General features: G+C 41.2%; 1 protein-coding gene and 1 long non-coding RNA gene across 2 annotated transcripts in view; both read right to left on the reverse strand.

The window, feature by feature from the left end:
- Positions 1-25,069, reverse strand: part of LOC113528224 (uncharacterized) — a 131,406-nt gene that overhangs the window by 24,546 nt on the left and 81,791 nt on the right. The window contains 5 exon segments of the mRNA XM_053239390.1: positions 2,382-2,690; positions 6,442-6,447; positions 17,415-17,738; positions 18,953-19,231; positions 19,322-19,633. Coding sequence (XP_053095365.1) covers positions 2,382-2,690; positions 6,442-6,447; positions 17,415-17,738; positions 18,953-19,231; positions 19,322-19,633 — 1,230 coding nt within the window.
- LOC128319822 (uncharacterized) lies at positions 11,734-17,189 on the reverse strand. The gene is made up of 3 exons (XR_008303283.1): positions 12,325-17,189; positions 12,197-12,233; positions 11,734-11,856 (listed from the first exon to the last, which is right to left on the reverse strand). It is a non-coding gene; the product is annotated as an uncharacterized LOC128319822 (long non-coding RNA).

Raw genomic sequence — 25,069 nt, forward strand, 5'->3', positions numbered from 1 at the left:
TTTTGGAAAAGTCACAGTGCTGTAACAGCCACCAAAGTACTTAATGTTTACTATAAATGCCCTTGACTGTAAAAAAAAAAAATCCTGTGCTACTATGTTCTTAGATTTATCAAAAGCTTTTGATATGGTTGATCATAATATTTTGCTAAATTGTCTGGCTTATTTTGAATTGTTTGACAAGATGGTGGGCTCGTTTAGGAATTACTTCAATAATAGATCTCAGTGTGTATATTTCAATTTTATTCATCTAATGCTAATCTGCATTTATATGCTGTTGAGAGTATCTATCATTCTGCCCAATCTCCTGTTGAGCTAAAATCAGATCTGCAAAAGCATTTGCAATGGTACAGCAAAATCTCAACAATTTAAAATACGTTCTAAATGATTAACCCCCCATTTGTGTTAGAGTCAGTGTCCCACTTTGGTGTTTGTGCCCAAATCTGGGCAGCACATTATAAATGATTATGAAGTAATAATAAACCACAGATTATCATCTTATTTTGTGTTACTCCTTTTAACCCATTTCTTTCCTAGCCAAGTTTTTCACTTCTATTTGGAATTTATGGAATGTAGACCTCATTTACTTGAATTCATGCCACTTGTTTATGAGTAAAATAAGCAGATTTTATGTGTTATTTGCACTATAGTAAAGACCAGAGGCAAACATATTAAATAATAATCAAAGACTAATATGTGTCAAATTTTTGCCAAAATACTTGTTTTGACATTATTTCAAATTTTGCTTGGGTCTCACAAAACTACATCTGCGGTATTTCCGGTCAAAACTTACAGATATGATTTTATCTACAAAGAAAAGACAGACTTAAAAACAATTAAATTACAAAAAAGGAAAAGCCTTCTCCTGTAGGACTTGACCTGGTTCCAGACTCGGGCAATTTCCGTCCACACTACAAAGGCATTGTAGGCAGAGACATCTAAGATGGTATAGAACACCACCATGGGCCGGCAGACACAGTAAATTTCCATTCTTTGACAAGAAAGTAACTTCTAACTCAGAAGGGTCCACTTTGTCATCAGCTGATTCTTCCTCATCAGTTGAATTATGGTTTGGATCATATGCAATGTTGTCCTCTATTTAAGACACGTTCTCTTCCACTTCTTTAGTGTCATCTTGGCCTCCTTCATCCTCATCAGTTCCAATCAAATATATGATCAAGAACCTTGTACATAGTGAACAATTTGCTCATTGTGCTTGTGCAGAATGAAATGTGAGCAAGGCCCCAACATATTGTAACCTTAAATTGCTTAATTCATTATTGTATAATTTTGTTATTTGTTAATTCATTATTATTATTTAATTTTACAAAAGGAGAAACATGCCGATGCTTCTGATTAAAGTAAGAAACGTGAATTATCACCGTTGTAACCCGTGTTTTATTTCTGTTACCCACGCTGAAGAGACTGGAGTGTTAGCCGATACGGCATCAGGAAATAAGGGTTACAATATTTATAGCTCAGTGCTAAGAAAAACTATCTGTGAGACAGAAAGAGAGAGCGAGAGAGAGAGAGAGAGAGAGAGAGAGAGCGTATATGTGTGTGTGTGTGTGTGTGTGTGTGTGTGTGCGTGTGATCTGATCAGGAACATCACAGATTTGAATAACCCACCTAAAATTCTGTGAAACTAATCAGATGAAAGAAACCATATGTATGATAGAAAAAGTAAATACATCTGTCAAATTTGACCGGAACACAACTGGAGGGTTAAAATACAAAATGCATGTTATTTTTAAAAAAAATTTAATGCATCTCACGGCTCTCACTAAAATATATACATGGCAGGCAGACCAATCATACTAGTGTCATCAAAAAATACCTAGGTTTTGTTTTAGTCAAAGATCTTACTTTTAATCTTCACATTTAACAAATGGCAAAAAACTCCTAAAGTTAAACTCGGGTTTTTATTTTAGGAACTGTGGTTGATTTGCCCCGCATGTTAGGCATGTTGGGCATAAATTGTTACCAAAAACAATTTATGCCCAAGTCTCACACATTCATCCAACTTCACTTGGATACTGTGGATTTAAAGCTAAAATCTCCTCTGCTTTTGTAAAAGACCCTGCTGCTCATAATACACATCTTTTCAACACTTGTGACATAGTATACAGCTGTGGAAGAGTTATGGCTTATAACTGCACTATGCAGTGTCACCCAGAATGGTACAATCAGTGGGACACAAATGGCACCCCAGTTGTGCAATAAACCTACTAAAAGTCGTTATGGTGTCAGCCACATAATTGCACTATTATATTGCAATTGTTACATTACAAATTTATTCGTTTTTACTAACCAATAAGAGTTACATACAATGTAAAATCATCGTATTTATGACAGGGCCATAATATAATGTACGTTTTCTGTACCTGAGCAAGTAACACCAGCATCTTCACTATGGTCGCACTTGTGTGATCCAAATCCTTTATGAAAGCACTGTGTGATGTCGCTTTCATTTCCAGAACACCGAACATCATGGAGCCATTTTGGGCCACTTCCCAAACCAAAGTGGGCACTTTGAGTGGCTTTGATGGCTTTACCACATCCAAGCTGTCTACACACCACCTCTGCATCATTCAGGTCCCAGTCATGATCACACACTGTTCCCCACTGGCCATTGTGCAGGATCTCCACTCTACCTGAGCAGGAGTGACTGCCACCAGTGAGTCGTATGTTACCTTACAAGACAAACAGCAAAATGCATATTAATATTAAATGATGATAATTAATCTTGTTACAACATTGCCAAACACTTGGACTAGTGATTCCATTTCTGATATTGCTATTTATTTTTCAAAAATGATGTCAGGACTTTTATCAGATAGGCTACCGGCTGTCCACAATGTGCCCGGTTCATCAGGTTATCATCAAAATAGAGAAAAGCACTTACACAGACTGTAGAGATGACAATGGGCAAAGTTTTAAAATGTTTAAAAGCCCCAATAAAAGATATGAATAATAACAAATTTAGCCAACAAAACAAAAGTGGTGATTATTAGCGATTATTTCACTGATGTAAGAGCACACAAAGATCAGTCGAGTGAAGAGATGACGAAGTCAAACACCGCAAGTGACTTCCATCTCATAGACAGAGAATGATGTGGATGATATTGATAATCAAATCGATAATCAGCACATCTTATTGTAAACTCAGATTTTATCTTTATTTTTACTGAAAGTCGGCTTTCAGTGGAATTGTAATTAAATCATTAAATGAATTTTTCCCTTATCTTCCATATCTCAACTCTACACTCCATCAACTTTCCTTTTTTTTTTTAAACATATTTGTCTCTACGCTGGCTGATACGTTTTGAGATTTGGAGTTAATCAGTAAATTACAGTAAAGACCAACACCTGATGCATTTCTGAATCATTTTTAGATGTGGGTCTGACTTGTATGAAACGCAGCAGGCAGGCGTAGATTTTAACCAGTGTTTCAGCACTGTGAAATGTGAGAACGTGCGCTCTGTACTGCTGTGCAGTGAGAAGGTTCGCAAGCTTTACACTTTGGGTCTGCTGTGAATTTTAGATATTACTGGCCTAGTGTGAAAACTCTGAGTAGTACATAGCAGTATATAATAATATGTTTTTTGCAAATTCGCGGAGATGGAATGAAATGAGACGTCAGGCCAGATTTAGCCTGTAGGCCTTCAGTTAGACATCCAAATCTTAGCAGCAGTTCTCGGACTTCAGGAGAAACGGCATCAGCCAGTCATATTCTCTCACAAATTTGGTGTCAGTCTGACCATGACTGTTGCTAGGATGTTGTTTATGAGTTGCTATGTAGCTAGTTCAGAACTGACAGAAATAGATTGCGCTGTCATTTAAGTTTAAAGAGTACTTGAACAAAATTCAAGCAAAAATTCAAGCACTTTTCAAGCACAAGGACCTGTGTGAACCCTGAAAGCCATTGGTAATGAAGGCTGGTCTCTTTTTTCTTCTCATATCATATACCTGTTGAGTGTACATTGATGACAGGGTCATAATATGAAAGGGTTTTTCTGTACCTGAGCAAGTAACACCAGCATCTTCACTATGGTCACAGTCGTGTGATCCTAATCCATTATGAGGGCACTGTGTGATATCGCTTTCATTTCCAGAACACTGAACATCATCCAGCCATATTGGGTCACTTCCCAAACCAAAGTGCGCAATTTGAGGAATGCTGACGGCTTTACCACATCCAAGCTGTCCACACACCACCTCTGCTTCATTCATGTCCCAGTCATCATCACACACTGTTCCCCACTGGCCATCGTGCAGAATCTCAACTCGACCAGAGCAGTAGTTATTACCATCAGCGAGTCGTATGTTAGTGCCATCTAAGACAAACAGCAAAATGATTGTTAATATTAATTAAGGATAATGAATCTCATTACAATATCGGGGATCCCTGGAGGACTAGTGGATAGGCCACAGCACCTGGGTTGGATTCCCGGCCAGGGAACCAATCCCAGCCACTGGGGTTGCATGCAACAATGCGTTCTCAGTGCTGGTACCAAGCCTGGATAAAATTGGGGAGGGTTGCATCAGGAAGGACATCCAGCATAAAAACTGTGCCAAATCAAATACACAATCCGCTGTGGCAACCCCTAACAGGAGCAGCAAATACACAATCTGCTGTGGCAAGGAGCACCCAAAGGAGGAACAACAATCTCATTACAATATCGCCAAACACTTGGACTAATATGGTTACATTTCTGCATTGCTATTTATTTCTCAAAATTGGATCAATAATGAACTTTACATGATTTGCATTGTGTAATTAGTCTTATTCTCTAACACCTTTTTTTTTTTTCTTTTTTTTTTTTTTACAATTTTTTAACCCACCACCCCCTGATAAAGTTATATTTTTATGAACTATTAAAGCCACTCCTAAAAGAGGAAGAGAAAAAGGAGAAGGAAAGTGAAGGAAGATAAAGAAAAAAAATAAAATTATAAAAAATGAATTTAAAAAAGAGAGAGAAAAGAGAAAAAATATCAAAATGATTAAAAAAATAAGTCACAAAACAGGAAACAATACATCAGAGAAATAATTTAAATAAACAGAAAAACTAAATGAAAAAGAAAGAAAAAGAAGAAAAAAATAATTTTGCTTTGTGTTTTTATCAAAAACAAATCACAAAGCAGGTAATGATATGTGGGAGAAAAAAAAATTCTAAAAGAGACAAAAAAATATAAAAAAAATTTATTCAAATGAAAAATAGACTTACCAGCCAACAAGGAAGCACTAAGGGTTCTGGCTATGGAGAGAAAATAAAGAGAAGGAATTTCATTTAACCAAAATAAAACCCCACAAAAAACTGTCTAAAACTGTTTAAAACTGTTTTTAAAATTGTTGTTTAAAACTGAATTTAAAATAAACATGAGCTATATCTGAATATATATTTGTCACAGCTGAAAAAAGAAAACCATGTCTTCCTTTTACAACACCCAAATTTTTGGGCTAGTTTCAGGTCTTTTGTGTGGTTTTTAAGATGTTGTTGCGCTATAAATGTTTCTGAAACTTCTCACCCCTGGTTAATCAAATCAAGTCAAGTGGGCTTTGTTGTCATTCCTGCATACCTTGTATACATTGGAATGAAATATCATTTCTCCAGGACCATGGTGCAACACATAACAGTACAGTAGTACAGGACACAAGACTACACAAAGTGCAAGTACACAACAGTGTGAGATGAGAGCAGGACAATAAATACACGGGACAGTGCATAGACAGGACAACAGAACAGTGTTGTCTGTAAAATATTATGTAGTGTAGCAACAATAAATGTAGCATCAGTATGGATGAAGGCAGCAAATAGTGTCTCATAAATAGTGTGTCCAAAATTTCCAATGCAGTATTGTTAAGTGCAGGTGTACAGTGGTGTTACTAGAGTCATGCTGGGTTAGTTTGACTATCCCAGGTGAACATTGGAAGCCAGCCGTGTGTTGAGTATTGTGACTGCCTCAGAGAAGAAGATTCTGTTTGTGGTTGCACGGATGCTCTGGTACCTTCTACCAGATGGCAGGAGGGGTGGGAGAGTCATTGACAGTGCTGTTGGCCTTATGGATGCAGAGATTGAGAGGTGTTGATGGTGGTTAGAAAGACTCTTCTGATCTTTTCAGCTGTTCTCACAATTAGCTGTAGGGTCTTGAGGTCTGAATCTATGCAACTCCTGCACTAAAGGGTGAAACAGCTGGGCAGCATGCTCTCTATTGTCCCTCTGAAGAAGGTTGTAAGGACAGAAGGGAGACATAAGCTCTCTTCAAAATCTGCAGAGCATAGAGATTCTGCTGGGCATTCTTGGCTAGACAGGTGGTGTTGAGAGTCCAGGAGAGGCCCTCTGTGATGTGCACACCAAGAAACTTGGAGCTTCTGACTCTCTCCATAGTTGCTCCATTGATTTGCAGTGGTGAGTGGTCCACTTGGGTCTTCCTGAAGTCAACAATCATCTTTTTGGTTTTATCAACACTGAGAGATCGATTGTTGTCTCTACACCATTGAAGATGAAGCAAGCTGCTTCACCTCCTCTCTGTATGCTGACAAGACCCACAGTTATAGTATCATCAGCAAATTTGAGGATGTGATTGAAGCTGTACTTTGCAGCAAAGTCCTAAGTCAGCTGTGTAAACAGCCGTGGACTGAGCACACAGCCCTGGGAAGCACCAGTGCACATGCTTTTTTTTTTTTTTCTCGCCACCGTCGCCTCTGGCTTGCTCATTAGGGATAAATTCACATATTTACAATATATTTTTTGTGAATCCATTTATTTCTGTAAAGCTGCTTTGTGACAATGTAAATTGTTAAAAGCGCTATACAAATAAAATTGAATTGAATTGAATAGTACACTGTGGTGGTGTCAGACATGGTGTTGCCGGTCCTGACTGGTCTCCCAGTCAAAAAGTCCAGGATCCAAGTGCAGAGGAAGGAGGTCAAGCCCAACAGGCTCAGCTTTCCTGTGAGCTGTTGTAAGATGATTGTGTTGTGTCTTTGAACAGTATCCTCACATAATTGTTCTTTTTTTCCAAGTGGATCATAGACAGGTGGATGTCAGCAGATATGGTGTCCTCTGTTGAGCAATTAGGATGGTAGACATCCTGGATGGGTCCATTGTAGTGGGAAGAGTACATTTACATTTATGGCATTTGGCAGACGCCCTTATCCAGAGCGACTTACAATTATCTCATTTATACACCCGAGCAGTTGAGGGTTAAGGGCCTTGCTCAAGGTCCCAGCAGTGGCAGCTTGGTGGTGCTGACAGTAGACAGCTGAGTAGACAGTAGGCACACTGGAATGGGGCCCCACTACACTGAATCCACTTATAATGATTAATGTTTGTTGATAATTGCTTAATGATACTACCTCAAACACATTTGAAGGTATGTCTAAAACAAGCTGCTAGACTGTATGTTGGATGACTGTACGTTGTCGACTCTCAACTGCCTATTATGGGGTTACTCTAAAATTTCACTACATAGTAGCCTATAGCAGTAAGTGTGATTCTCCACTGTGTTATTAGAGTCTCCACTTCATTTTATTTGACGATATGTCGTATAGTCACATGCCACTGCTGCTGTTAGAATTATACAGTGTTTGTAATGAATCTATTAAACATTTGCAAACTGTATACTTTATACTGCTTTATTGTTTTTTTTTTTTTTTTAAATATGTGTATATGTGTACATATGTATTTGTGCATGTATTTAATATAGTGCCCACCATGGATTTTAAAAATGTGGTTTTATTTAACAAAGAAGAATGTGTAATTTTTGAGATGTTGAAGTTTTCTGTGGTGACAATTATTTGACAATTATGGAAGTAATCTCCAGTGTCAGCAGTTTGTAACAGTCAGAGGTAAAGTTTTCTGACATGAGAAAGCATTCAAGACAGAGGAGTTTACACGTAGCACTTTCTCTTTAACATGACACGCTATGTTATTTTTTTGTCTTATTAACTTCAAGAGAGAGAGAAAAGAGAGGCTGGTGAGAGAAAGACTGTTTATAGCTGTAATACAGTAAGTGATAACATGAACTAACTTGTTTCACGGACATTCCACAACATTAAATGTAAATATGAATGGATAAAAAAAGTATGATGTGTCGATTTATAATAAATTTTAAAAAATTGTTGGCAATTGCTGTGGTACAAAAGGGATTAAAACAGTTCAGAGTTACTGTTAGCACCCAGAAGTTCATTATTATCCTATAACAGCACAGTACACAGTGCATCATTTCTTACTTAAAAAGCTTTTCGTCTTTTCATTACTACAAAATACTTAAAATGATCAGCACCCTGGTGTGGGGAGAATAGCCTGTGATGTTTAACACTTGTAGAGGATCTTAGTCCACTCCTCCATGCAGAACATTTTAAGCTCCTTTATATCCATTATATTGTGCATTTAGACGTTCTCTTCAATTCAACCACAAATTTTCAGTATGATTTAAATATGTTGAGTTCTTATCTGCACCTGCTACTGAAAAGGATTTCCTCTCAAAGACAATAAAATAAATAAATAAATTAAACTAATTGTAACAAACGTTAAGCGTTTCTCTTTGGCCCTAACTGCATCTGCTAAAATTAGCAACTCCTGAAACAAGAAGTGAGCTACTGTACTATCAATGCTGAAATATAGACCATAGAGTGTCTTTTATATATACACATTTGTCAACGCATTTACAAAATAATATATACAAAGTGTGGAAATAGTATAATAATAATTTAAGAAATAAACACATTATTAATAAACATATTGAATTTACCAAGCATTAAAGCGAGACGAAGTCTTAGCATCCTGGTCCCTGATGCTTTGTACTGTTTGGTGTTAATGACAGTGTTCACTGCTGCTGTCTTCTCACAGTGTTGCTCATTGATGCCTGCTCTTTTTCCTGTGAAAGTGAAGAGGTGGCGTTTCTATTTAAACATTTCCTGTTCATGAACGGCAGATACCTAAAACTACCAGCGAAACCACAACTGGACGTTAAAATGCATGGTAAATTGCACTTCTGGACTATCACAAATGCTCTGGTCTATATTTGTTAAAGCAACACTTCAGGTAGCGTTCTTGTGAGTGTAACATGATAAATTATAACCAAGGAACTGACAAACATCCTTCATGCCATTTACTGCACTGCTTCCTAAATGCTACTTTTTCCATCTGTACTGCATGTTTTAGTGCTTTTTCATGTTCTGTCACCCAGTTTAATGCCATGACAGGCTTGTTAATGAGCAATATACTATAGACAGTATAGAAAATATACTAACTTGCACAGCACATGGGGAGAAGACGAGCAGATTTTACATAATTATACTGCTGGATATGGAAATGTCCTTTTACACTGTCTGTTAGACAGAGAACATTCATCACTTTTTTGCTATACACGCAGTACTTCATATTTGAAGAAGCCCAAACCACACTTGTTGAAAAAACCTGTTAGAATCCACAGAATGTCAAAAGTACCCAGTTCCCCTTGTTACTTCCTCTCATCTAGTGTCCTTACAGAAGGGTGATAAACTAAAGAAAAACAACAAAACAAAATTAAAGTGTGTAACTGAGGAGTAAGTACCATGAAGCCACTGTTAGGGGCGCCCTTTCATTACAGTACTCTTACAGTAACCAGAATGCAACCTGGTACATCACACAGGTAAAAACACTCAAAAGTACCTATGATTGTCCCACTCTCTCTCTCTGGTCTGACAATCACACTGGATGGCCTGCAAAAAAGAGGAAATCCTAGGCTGATCGCTGCACAATGAGAGAAGGCTCACATTTCTCTCTGGTCTGACCCTCATGGTGTGACCACAATGACAGGACAAATCACATCTCATGGAGAATCAAAATTCTCTCAGCAACAATGCATGTGTTTGTTTTCCTGTTTTTGCACAAGTTACTTTTTCTTTCAACCTTGTTGGATGGCTAGAGTTATAAAGCCGACTGAACTGGATCATCTTGCAAACTGTACGAATGCATTACGACAAACTGTTCAGAACTAAGACATCAGAAAGTCGTTACTTCTATCAGTTAAATTTGATATTTTAATATTTTTGATTTATTTAAAAGTTTGTGATTTTAATTTCTAATTAAAAATATAGATTATAAATGGGATAGTTTTATGAGACTGATTACCTAATGAGACTGTTTTTAACAAAATTTACTACTTTATGAGATTGATTATTTAAATTTACACCGAAGGACCTATATTGCTGGTATGTACCTTGAATTTCTAGTACGTCCGGTATAAACAGACCCATTTTCCCTGGAAGGATTAACACCATGCTTCCAAAAGATATTTCCTCAGTTGGTGTTTTGATGATGGTGGTGGAGAATCTCCCACAGGTGTTCAGTTGAGATTTGGTGACTGAGAAGGCCAAAGCATATGATTTATGTCATTTTCATCCTCATCAAACCATTCAGTAGGTCCTGGATGAGGGTGGAGTCATCCAGGAAGAGACCATGCCCATCATTTTCCATTAGAGGACAAAGGTGATTAGTCAGTAGAACTGCAGTATTGATTTGCAGTGACACATTGCTCTAAGGGGACAAGTGGAGCCAAACCATGCAAGCAAAATTAAATAAATAAATCCCCCCACAGTGTAACAGATCCATTATGTTTCTTTAGTTTGTCAGCAGGCTGTATTACTAAACAAGTAATACTCACTGTAATACACACTGCTAACTTGTAAGAATTGGATGGTGAGTGTTTACATTAATTAATTATGCAAAACAAAAGCTGAAATATTCCTCTGTGTTAGGGATCATTATGTGTCCTTAGGAAACCATGTTCATGCACCAAAAAAAATGCTCATGATACTTTTAGAGAAGAACAAGTTTAACTATATCAGGACTGTTGAGTTTTGTATTGGGGTGGGGTGAAGCTACAGGGCAGGTAAGGCAGGTAATTGGTTGGGGTCCTGTGAACTGAGGGAGCTCCTATCAACTAATTACTAAATTCCACGGACACAAAAAATGTCGAAATGCAAGAACCCCTCCAGAACATTTGATGGCCAATGTATAGCAACATATCAAAACAACTCAGGAGTGCTTGATGTTAAAAGCAGAAGTTACTTTTAGCCTACATTATAATTGAAAGATTTATCACATTTGCTCATGCAGTTCAATCCACAAATGCTTTTTTTCTAGAGTCTGCTCTAGCCAATCAGACAGCCGGACAACTTTTCACTAATGCTTACATTACTCTAACCAATTAACAAGCATCAGGAACAGACTTCTGCAGTTCAGGCAGAGCAGGACCAAAAGTGTCTGGCTAATGTCTTAAGTAAGTTTAGGAAAGTTTTCATTTTTGTTCAATAAAAAGAAAAAAAGGGTAGAACACCCCTTATATATATGTCATACAGACAGACATGCATACACATAGTACTCACATACTGTACATACATACATATTATTTCATATGTATTTAGGAGTAGAAACAAATGTTAATGTAAAAGATTTCATAGAAAATAGTAAGAGTAAATATAAAGTAAGGAAATATAATACAGGTACATACATAGCTACAATGTAACAGCATTTTTAAAGACTGAATATGAGTTAAGAACAAACTGATTTTGAAATCCATGTAACTTGCAGTTAAAAATAAAAAAAATATAAGAGCCATGTGTAATTAAAATAAGAGCATCTTAACAATGGAAAATTGTTGAATTTAACTGTCTTATTCTTTGTGGACGGGAGATATTGGATAATAGTTATGTTTTTCACACTATTTTAAACAGTTTGCATAAATTACTTCAGCCTCATAGTCACTGTCCAATTTCCTTCTGGTGGAAAATGGTTTCTGCGATTTCACAATAAGGTTTGGCATCTGTTTTGTTCTCTTCTTGGAGACCCTCGCTTGTGTTTTCAGCACCTGTAAAATGATTGTGTCAAAATACACACAAGAAGATTTGAGGTTATTTCCATATCAATGCATATTCAATTCAGCAAGAATAAAGCAAGCAAGAAATAAAACACTCAGTGTCATGTTGATACAGGAAAATAATGAATGACCAAATTTGATTATTTTCCTATAACAACATGTCCTGATGTGTTTTAGTCTTTTTATACCACAGCAATTTGCTAATTATTATTATTTCATTAATTACAGAATGATACATCATACTTTTTTATCCGTTTATTGTTAGTTTTAAAATTGTGGAATGTCTGTGAAAGAAGTTATTTCTTGTTATCACTTATGTTGTAGCACCTACTGTGTAAATAGTTGTTTCCTCACCAGTCTCTTTTTTTCTAAAAAATAAAAACCCACAACTTGTCATGTTACTGAGAAACTGCACAGTGTGAACTCTGTCCTAAAAACTGTGTCATGGTCCGGGCTTACCTTCCACAGTCTTCCCCCGCTCCCTTGTGTTTTCCCCTTCTTCTTTTCTCCACCTGCTTCTCATCTCTTCACCAGACAGCAGCACCCTGGTTCTTCAACCACTCATCACCAGATCGTTCCGGCTTCCAGTACGATCTACTCCCTGCCCAGCCGGCTTGCCTGTTTATCGCCACGTCCGGCCCAACTTCTGCCTCCCGCAGCTCACAGGCAGAGCACTCAACTCCCATGTTGCTGATCCAAGTTTGAGCCCTGACCTCAAATGACGCAACTAGCCACACTCCTCTCCCCACATATTCCTACCCTCCTCAGTCTTAAATAAAACCCATTCACCTTCAGTTCTTAAGTCAGTTCTGCTTCTGGATCCTTTACTCCAATGGTTATCACAGACTTTGTCAGAAAATGTAAAATTACAGCTTTACGCCTGACTGTTATAAAGTGTTGACAATGAAGACTCCCCCATTAATGTTAAACATCTCTTACAGAAAACTTCACCATATCAATGATCAGACAATTGTTAAATAACATGTTATTGTAAACATGTTTATCATTAAACTGAGATTATCTGGTGGTTTGCACAGACATAGCCCTTTAGGTTTTATTATTTGTCTTGTTTTCAGTGTTTCACTCCGACAAACATATATGAACCTAATATACAGTTAGCAGGAACTCTTATGGATCGAAACAATTTGTGATCAGCTTGTTTTCAAACTTCTTGAAAGGTTTCTGCCAGACAATACCAGGCCACTGACACCAGCATTGGTCCTAATCCATGCCTAATCTATGGGGGGAAGCTTTGCAGGCAGTGCATAGAGTGGAACAGAAGTGGTGTATGCGGGCCAGAATACAAGCTGCCTACCTAGCATTTTTCTGGCAAACACCCAGTCTCTTGCTAATAAAATGGACAAACCAAAACTTCTCCATTATGGCTGCATCATGATTTTGTCTGAAACATGGCTGAATTGTATTGTACCCAATCCCAATTATGCTGTCGAGCTAGGAGGCTACATGCTCTACTCTATCAACAGAACAACAAACTCTAGTAAGAAATCAACCAGGGGGATATCCATCTATGTTAATAACACTTGGTGCCCAAACATGGACATTATTGATGGACACTGTTCTCCATATCTGGAATACCTCATTCTGAAGTGTAGGCTTTTCCGTTTGCCATGCAGTTGAACCTAATGGCCATACACAGTATTTACCACTACAGTCAAAAGCTAAGCTAGCACTTGGACAATTAATTACTGTTTATTTATTTCTTATAATACTGTTGGAGGAGGATAGTACAGCATAAAAACACAAAAGACAAAGGACTTTTATTTATTAAAAGAACTGTTAATTCAAGTACTTTAGTCTTTGTTTAAAGACTGCCAGTCACTCAGCTGCTCAGACAGGTGGGTACAGGTGGGTACAGGACAGAGAAGAGTCTTGACGCATGTCTTTCTTGTATGCTGAGGGCTGATGGATCCAATAAAGCTGTGCTAGAGGCTCGAAGGGAGTGTGGTGCAGAGGGGGTGTGAAGCACTGGTCCGTTTTTTGCTTTGTAGGCAAGCATGAGTGTTTTAAATAAGATCCACGCAGAACCAGTGAAGGGAACACAGCAATGGAGTGGTGGGGGATAATTTGGGGAGGTTGAAAACAAGTCTTACATTTTGGATCAGTTGCCAGTGTCAGACCTGCCAAGATTGCGCTGTCATAGTCCATTCTTGAGATGGCAATGGACTGAACAAGCCCCTGAGTGGCCCCTGTGAACAGGAAAGGTTGGATCCTACTGATGTAAAAGAGAAACCTGCATGACTGAGTCAGGTAAGTGATGAGGTGACAAGGATGACAGTTATGTGCACTGCCAGATAGTTTGATCACAGTTTCGTCCAGGGAGATCACAACATTTTGAGCTGGGGATGAAACTATACTGGGGGTGTAAAAGACCTACTGGCCAAAGAAAGCGCGTGGTCATGGGGAGGTGTACAGCAGGCAGTATTTGGAAAGCTAAAGGATGACCTGGCATCAGACCAGTGTTATTACAATATAAACCCAAAGCCAAGACAAATGTGACTGCAGACACATCCACTTTTGGATTAGGTGTGGTATTCATGCAGGTGGACGGTAAGCTTCATTTTACGTTCTCTGTCTGACACTGAACAACATTATGTACAATTGAGAAGGAGTGTCTTGCAAATATGTGCCTTCATTTAATCATTAAGACTGATTAGAAGCCATTATTGGCACTATAGAAAGTAAAGCAGTAGATGACCTGCCCCGTAGAATTCAAAGATTCTACCTCAGACTTCTAAGATTTAGTTACTGCATGTTCCTGAGAAAGTATTAAACAGCCAATACATTGTACAGAGCCCCAATAGTGTGATGCTATAACAAAGAACAGAGAGAGAGTTTGGGGCAGAAACACAGGTGTTTATGAAGGCAGTTTATCAGAAGTTGCCAGCAGATTGTGGTAGAACAACAACAAGACACTGGTTATAGGCAGGGACTGTTTGAAGTACATAGAACAGGCTGGCCAAGACAGGAGGAACTGCCAAATAAACAAAACTAAATGCCAGATAACTTACAACAGAAATGCTAGAAAGAAGCATTGAGGACACATGGGAATATCCAAATGTAGGGCTAGAGCACAGCAATGAGGGCTAGAGCACTAGAGCAGAGCAGCGCTCTAATGATACCATCAGCACTACGCAAGTGGTCCTTGCGAAAAGTTTGGGTAGATGTTTTCTTTCTTGAATGTAGAAGGTCTATCATCCAGCAGTTGACTACTACTAAAGGTGGATTGAAGTGGAAAATGTTCCTGTTTCCATAGCCTACGGGGCGATTACAACAATAAAAGCTATTTTCTCCAGTAATAGGGTGCCAGGAATGGGAGTTGCTCATCAGAGTTTTCATCCTTTGCTTCAGACTATGACTTTTCACATGTAACCTGTAGCCCATATCTGGCAAACTGAAATTAACCCACACACTAAATTTCAACAAAAGTGACAGAGCCAATTCCAGGACAGCCCTTGTGGATTTCCAACTCAGAATGACAGCTGCATGTGAGACTCCAGTGTCTCCATGCAAAATCACCTCAGAGGAGGCAGCAATATTAAAAGCAACACATTCAATAGGAAGCCAAAGGGCTACAAGGGAAAGACTTGCCAAAATGGCATGTTCAGGACTATGTTCAAAAAATAGACAGTAAAATAAAAAAAAGCTATGTGTTTGCTTGATGTATGTTTTGTCTCAACATTTTACCATTTATTGAGTTTTGATATTCAATAGACTACTGTATATGCTCTATATAAGAACATGTTAAGTGTTAGTTGACAACTATTGTGTGTATTTGGCAAACTCTGCAAGAACCAGATGAGATGCTTTAGGATGAAGCAAGCAGTGCTTTCCACAGGAGTCCCTGGATGGAGGAATAGCCAGACTTGGAGTCAACCCACAAAGCCTGGAACCTCCAAGCACTGCAAGCTCCACCTGAAGGCAGCCATAACGATCATTGCAGGGTCTTGTGGCTAGCAGCTAACAAGGAGAACAGTGGTGCCAATTCAACTAGGATGTGGATGGAATCCTGGAGAACACACCCAAGAGGGAGGTGGACCAGAAGCTCCAGAATATAACAAATATCATTATCAAAATTGCTGAATGGCTCGGCCCCAAGGAAAAACAGGTAATCAGAGCCAGAAAGCAAGTGGCAACATGTTGGTCAAGTCAGAAAGCAGGTGGCAACATGTTGGTCAAGTCAGCTGAAGTGGAGTGTCAAAGTTTCATGGATGACCTAACAGTCACAACAACATCATTACCAAGGTGTAGGTGGATCCTGACAGACCTCAAGAGGCTCATTACATAGGCTTGCATGCAGTTAAAACCAGCAAAATCCAGGCCCAGGTTGTCATGAGGAGTACAGTTACTGACAAATACCACTTCCACCTTGGAGGTTTCCAGATTCCATCAACAAAAGAAAGGCCGGTTAAGAGCTCCCTGGGGACACAGGAAGAAAACAGTGAACTGGAGAATGGCTAGCTGTGGTGGATATCTGAGCTGCGAGGGAAATTCAAAGCATTTATCAACATGGAATCCTACTGCAAATACTCTGGCCACTGCTGGTCTCTGATGTCCCACTGACCGCAGTAAGGGCCTTGAAAGAAATCAGATACTTCCTCTAGTTTGGGCTGCAATGAAGTCTTAGCAACATTGCCCTATATGGCCTCAGGAACAAGCTACATCTTACTTTCAGTAGCCTGACAGAAAAGTTCATGGTGACCATAGCAAGGAAGGTGCAGAGGAAGGAAGAGGTGGTCTAGCAGGATAGTGGGAATGCAGCAACATGTACAAGCAGAGCAATCCTGCATAGCAGGCCAGCATGTTTGTGAAAACAGGGAAGAAGCTGCCACTATAGACAAAGGTCAACCTAAGGAGGCAGCTCAGGTTCCCACATACCATGCAGATCCATCAGAAACATCCTGTAGCCTGCATAAAAGGCATCAAGATGGATCTGGATAAGGAGGGGCAGTTCATGGTCCAGAAATGCTACTTCAACACAGGCCAGGGACTGATAAACTATGGCTGAGTCACCTGGGTGAGGGTGTCTAATGATTAAACACCTGAAACACACAATGACTCCAGGTTTTGAGGTCATTGAGCTCATCTGAGGTCACTGAGAATATGTTTAATTGCATCACAGGATTTATGACAAAACCTGTAAGTTGTACCTATTGAAACAATAACATACTGTACTAGAACAAGTTTATTAATATGACCTGTGATTTGCAGCTGCAATAGTGTTAAATCTGTAATTTGTGAAAGAATTCAACATTGCTGTGGTATAAAACAGATTAGCTAAGAGGTAATTTTATGAATATACATTTAAATAACTTACACTCACACTGTATATCCTTCCGACCGACCTGAGATTTTTGTCTTTTCTGTGTCTTCACAACCCAAATGATGGCTGGCAATAAAATGAGAAGCAGTCCTGCAGTCAATCCAAAACCAATGAATGGGTCTAGAGATACTGAAAGAGAAATGTTTTCACACATAAAATCAAGGAGCACAAATGAACAACAACAAAATATCGGTGTGTCAATTAATACCTTTCACAGTGATGGTCAGGGGTTCAGTGGTAGTAGAGGTAAAGGTGCGTGAAGACACGTTAACTTCATAAGAACAGTTGTAGTTTCCCTGAATGACAAAATCTGCCTCAGGAAAAAGGAAGGTGGCTGAGTGGTTAACAGCTGACTGAGTCTTGGTGATGTTGGATCCACTGAAGTCCAGGTGGAAGGAACCTCCTGGATACTGTGGTTCAATGGAGCAGACAATGGAGAAGCCATAGCCCCTTATCACTTCTGCTCCATCAGGCCCAAACTGAGACCATCCATCAGCAGCACTGAAGGAGATATTGGGCTGCTGCAAGTTCACTAGAAAGCAACAAGCAAGGTTTTTCAGGAAGTTCAAATAAAAAAGCAGCCAGTATGTATCTTACCATAACTGCAGAAATTAACAGAACTAGATTGATTATAGCCGAAATCACAGCAAATCTTGTCTGACACTGGTAATATTCTTATGAACAAAATCCACTTTACGAACAAATCTGAGATGATACATTTTATTCCATAACTCTTCCTGAGCCAGAGGAATTTATCAGTGTACCTGTAAACTACAGGCCAACACAGCTTTTAAAGACTACAGTAACACAAGGCAACACAAGGATTTTGTAGCACAAAGAATCACACTGCAACAGTGTGAGGATACACCTGCAGAAGATTTAATGAGAAGAAGGTGAGGATTATCAGGATACTTCAGTAAAATGGTCAAAACATGAACAATCATACCTAACATAGCCAAAGGAGTGTAAGCAAGAGAGTAATCCAACACAAGGCAAAGTTTCAATATACGACAAGGAAAACACAACAGACAAGACTCAGAACTTTCACAAACACTGGGGTTTGCAAGCCTTCACTAAAATATGATAATATATGCTGCTTGTGTACACTAGAACCAGGAAGTAAGATAGGAATTGTTTTTAGAGGTCAAGCTACAACTCTTTTGAGCATGACCTCTGCTAGCGGGGAGAGGGATCTTTTGTTTTTTTTTAAAAAAGGAATTTTTTTAAATAACAGACAATTATTCATGTGCTGAAATTTTCTGTAAGAGGATGTTAATTGTACATTTATAGAAGGGGTCTCCAGTTAAAGCATGTTGTAATGGTCTTCTATAGCCGTTTCATGGATGTTCCAATATTAAATGTAACAAATTTGTAATAAATTGTATTTATTGTATAAATTGTATGTAAATTGCTGTGGTATACAAGGAATAAAACACTTGTAGATGTGTTATTACAGAAAATTTAATCAATTTAATTTACCACCTCATCCTTGATTATTTCCTATAACAGCATGATACCAAGTATTCTATTCTTTCCATAACAGTGAATGTAAGATACTGATAGGTAGTAGAATATTTTAGCCCTCCTATTCAGCTATCACTGACTAACAGTGTGTTTGCATTAGTCTTTTTAATTCTATTTAAATAATATGTAATTATGGGTGTTCAATGACAATTATTTGAACAGCATAATTAATTAATTAATGAATGTTAATGCTGTTCAGTATAACATCCTCTCTGCACTTACCCACAGTGATGGTAATGGAGTTGCTCCTGGATGATGTGGAGTTACTTTCCCTGTATGAATAGTCACAGGTGTACTGGCCCTGATGTGAGGCATCTACAGTCAGATTAAATGTTGTTGTAGACTCTGCAGTTTGCTTCTTTATTGATGTCCCAGTTTTATACAAATTGAAGTCTACAGAGATGCATGTTGGGCTGGGTGTGGTACATCTGAACTGAAGGACTTCTCCAGGTGAGACCACAGAGTTTGGAGAGATTCGAGTCAGTGTGGGACTCTGCATGTCTTATAATAAAGAAATATATTTAATAATTTTGTAAATATGTTCACTTTAAACAATTTGTTTTTGTACAATAAAAAACAATAAGAACATACTTGAGCACACGACTCCAGCATCTTCATGATGTCCACAGTCCTCTACTCCAATTCCACTGTGTGAGCACTGATCTATGTAGCTCTCAGTTCCATTACACTGAACATCATCCAGCCAGGTTGGTTCACTTCCCTGACCAAAGTGGGCATTACGAGGAGCGCTGATGGCTTTACCACATCCAAGCTGTCTACACACTACTCCTGCATCCTTTAAGTCCCAGGAATGATCACACACTGTTCCCCACTGGGCTTTGTATCGGATCTCCACTCGACCACAACAGTTACTTGGACCATTCACAAGCCTGAGATCTGGGCCTGAATTATTTTATAAAAAGACAGGAGAGTTTTACTAATCAGTGATTTTTATGTCAGTTTTGCTCATGAGTTGTAAAGTGAAATAATACTAGAAACAATACCAGGTTGCTAAATTCAAACATAATTATTAATGACTGTAGCGAGTAAAAGTTATGCAAGCTTTGAGCCTTTCTGGGGACATTCGGTGGCATTCTGTTATTGGAAAATAATCAGGGTGGTAACATCCATTTTTGATTATTTTCCTATGACAGCATGCCCCAAGTCTTTTACTCTTTACGTAGTATCTACAGTGACACACCAAAAAAATATACATCTCTACAGAGGTAGAAGTCAAAACAAAGAGTGTGGAAACAGAAAAAAAGCATAACATGAAATGTTTTAGGTCATTAATTATCTAGCTAGCCACAAAACTGACAGCCAGAGGATGTACTCTTGTTGTAAAATTTGGTGCTTACCCAGTTGTGAAGTTGGTTTAGCTATATACAATGGATATAAAAAGTCTACACATCCCTGATAAAATTGGCATTTTTGTGACATAAAAAATTAAACCAAGATAAATCATCTCAGATCAATTTTTTTCATCTTTAATGGGATATTCAATTCAAATCAATTCCATTTTATTTGTATAGCGCTTTTAACAAAGGACATTGTCACAAAGCAGCTTTACAGAAATACATAAATTCAGGATATAAATTTTAAATTTATGAATTTATCCCTAATGAGCAAGACAGAGGTGACAGTGGTGAGGAAAAACTCCCTGGGACATTGTCACAAAGCAGCTTTACAGAAATAAATGGATTCACAAAAATATATATTGTAAATATGTGAATTTATCCCTAATGAGCAAGCCAGAGGCGACGGTGGCAAGGAAAAACTCCCTGAGAGGATATGCGGAAGAAACATTAAGAGGAACCAGACTCAAAAGGGAATCCATCCTCATCTAGGTGACACTGAATAGTGAGATTATAAATAATTCCCTTCTATAATTGTGTACTATATGGTCAGAAAATACAATTGTGTAACCATGAAAATTCATTATAGTTTTCTTGTGAAGTCTATTTTGTTTGAGTTATCAACTGTTCACTGATGGAGACTTGAGTGCAAAACTGTTTGTGGGAATTGCAGTCCTAAAGCTATCATAGCAACTGTAGTCCTAAGCCATCGTAGCAAAACGTCTCGAGGTTACGCATGTAACCATGGTTCCCCGAGGGAACGAGGCGCTGCATCGAAACGCTATGGGAACGCCTTCAGCGTGACCGTGCTCTGAATAACATGAGTAATCAGTCCAATGGATGGACGAGACGTCACGGGCGGGGTGACGTAGCGACCCGGAAGCATAAAAGCCAGAGTGGCAAACGCCGCGCTAGCTTCTGAGAAATGAGGCAAGCGTGGCAGGGATGCCGGAAGTGTGGCACTGAGACGCAGCGTCTCGTTCCCTCGGGGAACCATGGTTACATGCGTAACCTGGAGACGTTGCCCTTCAGGAACTCGAGCTGCGTCGAAACACTATGGGAAGGAGTATGCCCATGCCGACCAGACTTACAAATCCCTGCCTAGTGTGGAAAGGGCACAGCTCAGGCAAAAGGACAGAAGAGCCGGGAGTGGCTCACATATCCAGGCTGTAGAACCTGGCAAACGTCAGGGGCGTGGACCAACCCGCCCCGTTGCAGATGTCCTGCATGGACACACCTGCGAGAAAGGCCTTCGAGGCTGCCACACCTCGGGTAGAGTGAGCCTTGACCCCCAAGGGTGAGGGGAGACCAGAGGACTCATAAGCCAGGGAAATGGCCTCCACAATCCACCGGCTGAGGGTCTGCTTGGTAGCAGGAAGACCCCTCTTCGGGGGACCAAAGCATACGAGCAATTGGTCCGCCCTCCTCCACAGGGCAGCTCTGTGGACGTACGCATCCAGTGCTCACACTGGACACGTACAGTTTAGCTTCCGATGATCGGGCTCCTGAAAGGGAGGAGGACAGGAGGCCTGCAGCACGACCGGCCGTGGTGCCGAGGAGGGAACTTTCTGTACGTACCCCGCTCGGGGGTACAAGAATGCTTTGGCCAGACCGGGCGAAAAGTCTAAGTAAGAAGGGGCCACAGAGAGGGCCTGAAGATCCCCCACTCTCCTAAGAGAGGAAATCGCCAAGAGAAAGGCAGTTTTCAACGTCAAAAGACGGTCTGAAATCTCCTCTATGGGCTCGAAGGGGGGTTCACAGAGAGCCTCTAAAACCACGGCCAGGTGCCAAGGAGGGACCCAGGATCGCACTGGAGGTCTGAGCCTCAGCGCACCGCGGAGGAAACGTGTAACCAGGGGGTGCCTGCCCACTGACTGACCACCGAGGGGGGCGTGGCAGGCCGCAATAGCCACCACGTAGACCTTCAGGGTGGAGTGGGTCAGCCCTGCGGAGAGACGGGCCTGCAGGAACTCCAGCACTGTACCAACTGGGCAGTGAACAGGGTCGAGCCGGCGGTCTCCGCACCAGGAAGTGAAAAGTTTCCACTTCAGGCGTACAGTTTCCTCGTAGAGGGAGCTCTGGACTGAAGGATGGTCTCCACAACCTCGGCTGAGAGACCGGAAGCTCTGAGTTGTGCCCCCTCAGAGGCCACACCCACAGCTTCCACAACTCCGGGCGGGGGTGAAGGATGTCGCCCCCTGCCTGTGAGAGGAGGTCCCTCCTGACAGGAATCTCCCATGGAGAGCCGTCGAGAAAGGAAATCAGGTCCGAGAACCATACTCGGCCCGGCCAGAACGGAGCTACTAGCAGCAAGCGGACCCCGTCCCGGCGCACTCTCTCCAGAACAAAGGCGTACAGACGCAGCCTCGGCCACGTTTGTACCATAGCATCCAGTCCTATGGGAGCTGGATGAGTCAGAGAGAACCAGAGGGGACAGTGCGATGTCTCCCGAGTCGCAAACAGATCCACTCGAGCTCGGCCGAACATACGCCATATCTGCTCCACCACCTCGGGGTGGAGCCTCCGTTCCCCGGGCATCGGCCCCTGCCTCAACAGGGCGTCTGCTCCCATATTGAGACAGCCAGGGATATAAACTGCTCTCAGCGAGAGGAGTTTCCCCTGGGACCACACAAGGATCTGGAGCGCCAGCCTGTAAAGGTGGTTGATATAAGAGACCACTGCCGTGTTGTCGGTGCGCACCAACACGTGGCGACCTCTTAGGTCTGGGAGAAACACAGCCAGCATCTCCAGGCAGCTGATGTGCCAAGTGAGATGGCGGCCACTCCACAGACCACTCATGACCGCTCCCCATCCGATGAGAGATGCATCCGTCGCTAGTGTTACTCGGTGACAAGGAGCTCCCAGCACCGGGCCCTGAGACAAGAACCCAGGTTCCCTCCACATGTCTAAGGCACGTAGGCACCGCCGCATGACCTTGATCATGCGGAGCGGGTTTCCCCTCAGGGCGAACCCCCTGGTCTTGAGCCACCACTGTAGGGGTCTCATGTGCAGCAGGCCAAAAGGTATTCCATTGGACGCAGCTGCCATCAGATCCAGCAGTCTCTGAAACTGCTTCACAGTGAGTGACCGGCCTTCTCTCACTCTTGCGACTGCTGTGAGGACCGACTCAACCCGAGCAGGAGACAGGCGTGCCTGCATCGTGGTCGAATCCCACACCGCGCCCAGATAAGTGATTCTCTGTACTGGAGAAAGCACACTTTTGTTTTTTTGTCTGGGAAAAAAGGCAGGCTCCGGCGTGGAGGTGGCGGTTTACTGCGCAGGAAGTGCTCACCTAGCTTCGACCCCTGCGGTTCAACCCGTGTTTCAGTGGGCCAGTCGTTGCTAAGAGCGGGCTTCCGAACCCAGAGAGCGGACAGTGGATCTGGAGGGTGAGGAAGGAGAAAAGGACTCGTCCGTCTCCATTCCCTCTGCCAGATCCATCTGCGAGCCCCACGAGCGCAACCGCCGCTCTGCCTTGGCAGAAGCGGGGCCGGCACCGCGAGGCACGAGAGTGAAGGCTCCCTCCTTGAAGAGAGCCTTCCGGGAGCGAAGCGCGCGCAGCGGCAAACGCTCTCAATGCGAGGAGCCGGCTCCCTCGAGAGCCGACTCTGCGTGCTCCGCTCCCAAGCAGACAACGCAAAGACTATGTGTATCCCCGCCGGTAATATAACGCGGGCAGGGAGGAACACACAGCCTAAAACGCTGTCCGCTCTTGCCCCGTTTCAGTTTCATTTTGTCCTTGGCCTTAGGCATGCCGCAGACAACACAGAAAGACAAACAATAGACAGACAATATCACACAGAGGGCTTGCAGGAATGACAGAAAGCTAACGCGGCGTTTGCCGCTTGGGCTTTTATGCTTCCGGGTCGCTACGTCACCCCGCCCGTGACGTCTCGCCCATCCATTGGACTGATTACACGTTATTCAGAGCGCGGTCACGCTGAAGGCGTTCCCATAGCGTTTCGACGCAGCTCGAGTTCCTGAAGGGGAACTGTTCATGTCAATTGAAGTCCAAAGCCATCTTCATGGTTTCTTAGTGGTACCATCCACAGTAATCTAATGTAACTTTAGGCTGTCTGTGTGGGGCTATCCTCAGCAGCTGCAAGTGGTTTCCAAGAGATGAGAACTCCAGCCAGAAATAGGGATGGATCAGGCAGGTCCGGAGAGCAGAAGGGGTCAGGCATAGCACATATACAGGTATAGCATATATCATGTGCAGGTATAGCATATGATATAGCAGGGGTGTCACACTCAAATTCTGACTGGGCCACATCAGCTTTTTTTGTGAGACACTGAAGGGCCATATTTGAAGTCTATTCTAACAACTTCACAGGTTTGGGAGGAAATGAGGAAACAGGAGGCAGGCTTGGGAACAACTCAGAGGCCATTTATTCTCCAATTTTTTTTTTACTTTCGTTTTCAGCAGTTTTATTTTCCTTGCACACACATGCACACGCACACGCGGCTCTGGGCTAGTTGGCTCTGTCTCTCTCGAGGCACTCGTCTCTCTCCTTTTTATCTTCGCCCCAGCTCATTACAACACAGAACACTCGTTATCGTTAGTAGAATTCCCCGCAGGTGTGCATTCCTTAAGACTCACCTTCTCCGGTTCCACCCTCCATTCACAAACTGGTGCTCGACCACGCCCCTGCTTTCACATCTATATATACACATTCACCATCCACTTTAATAGGAACACCCGTACACCTGCACATTCTTGAAGTTATCCAATCAACCAATCATGTGGCAGCAGTGCAATGCACAAAATCATGCAGATAGAGGTCAGGAGCTTCAGTTAATGTTCACATCAAACATCAGAATGGGGAAGAAATGCGATCTCAGTAACTTTGACAATGGCTCGCTAACTCGCTAGAATGATTTGCTAGCTAGATGAGTATTAGCTCTAGTAGTTTGCTAGTTAGTTTATTTTGATCACATGCTTAAAACATATTTTCACAAGTCATCATTTACAAGTTATGAAAAA

The sequence above is a fragment of the Pangasianodon hypophthalmus genome, chromosome 13 (genome assembly GCF_027358585.1).
Source record: "Pangasianodon hypophthalmus isolate fPanHyp1 chromosome 13, fPanHyp1.pri, whole genome shotgun sequence".
NCBI lineage: Eukaryota > Metazoa > Chordata > Actinopteri > Siluriformes > Pangasiidae > Pangasianodon > Pangasianodon hypophthalmus.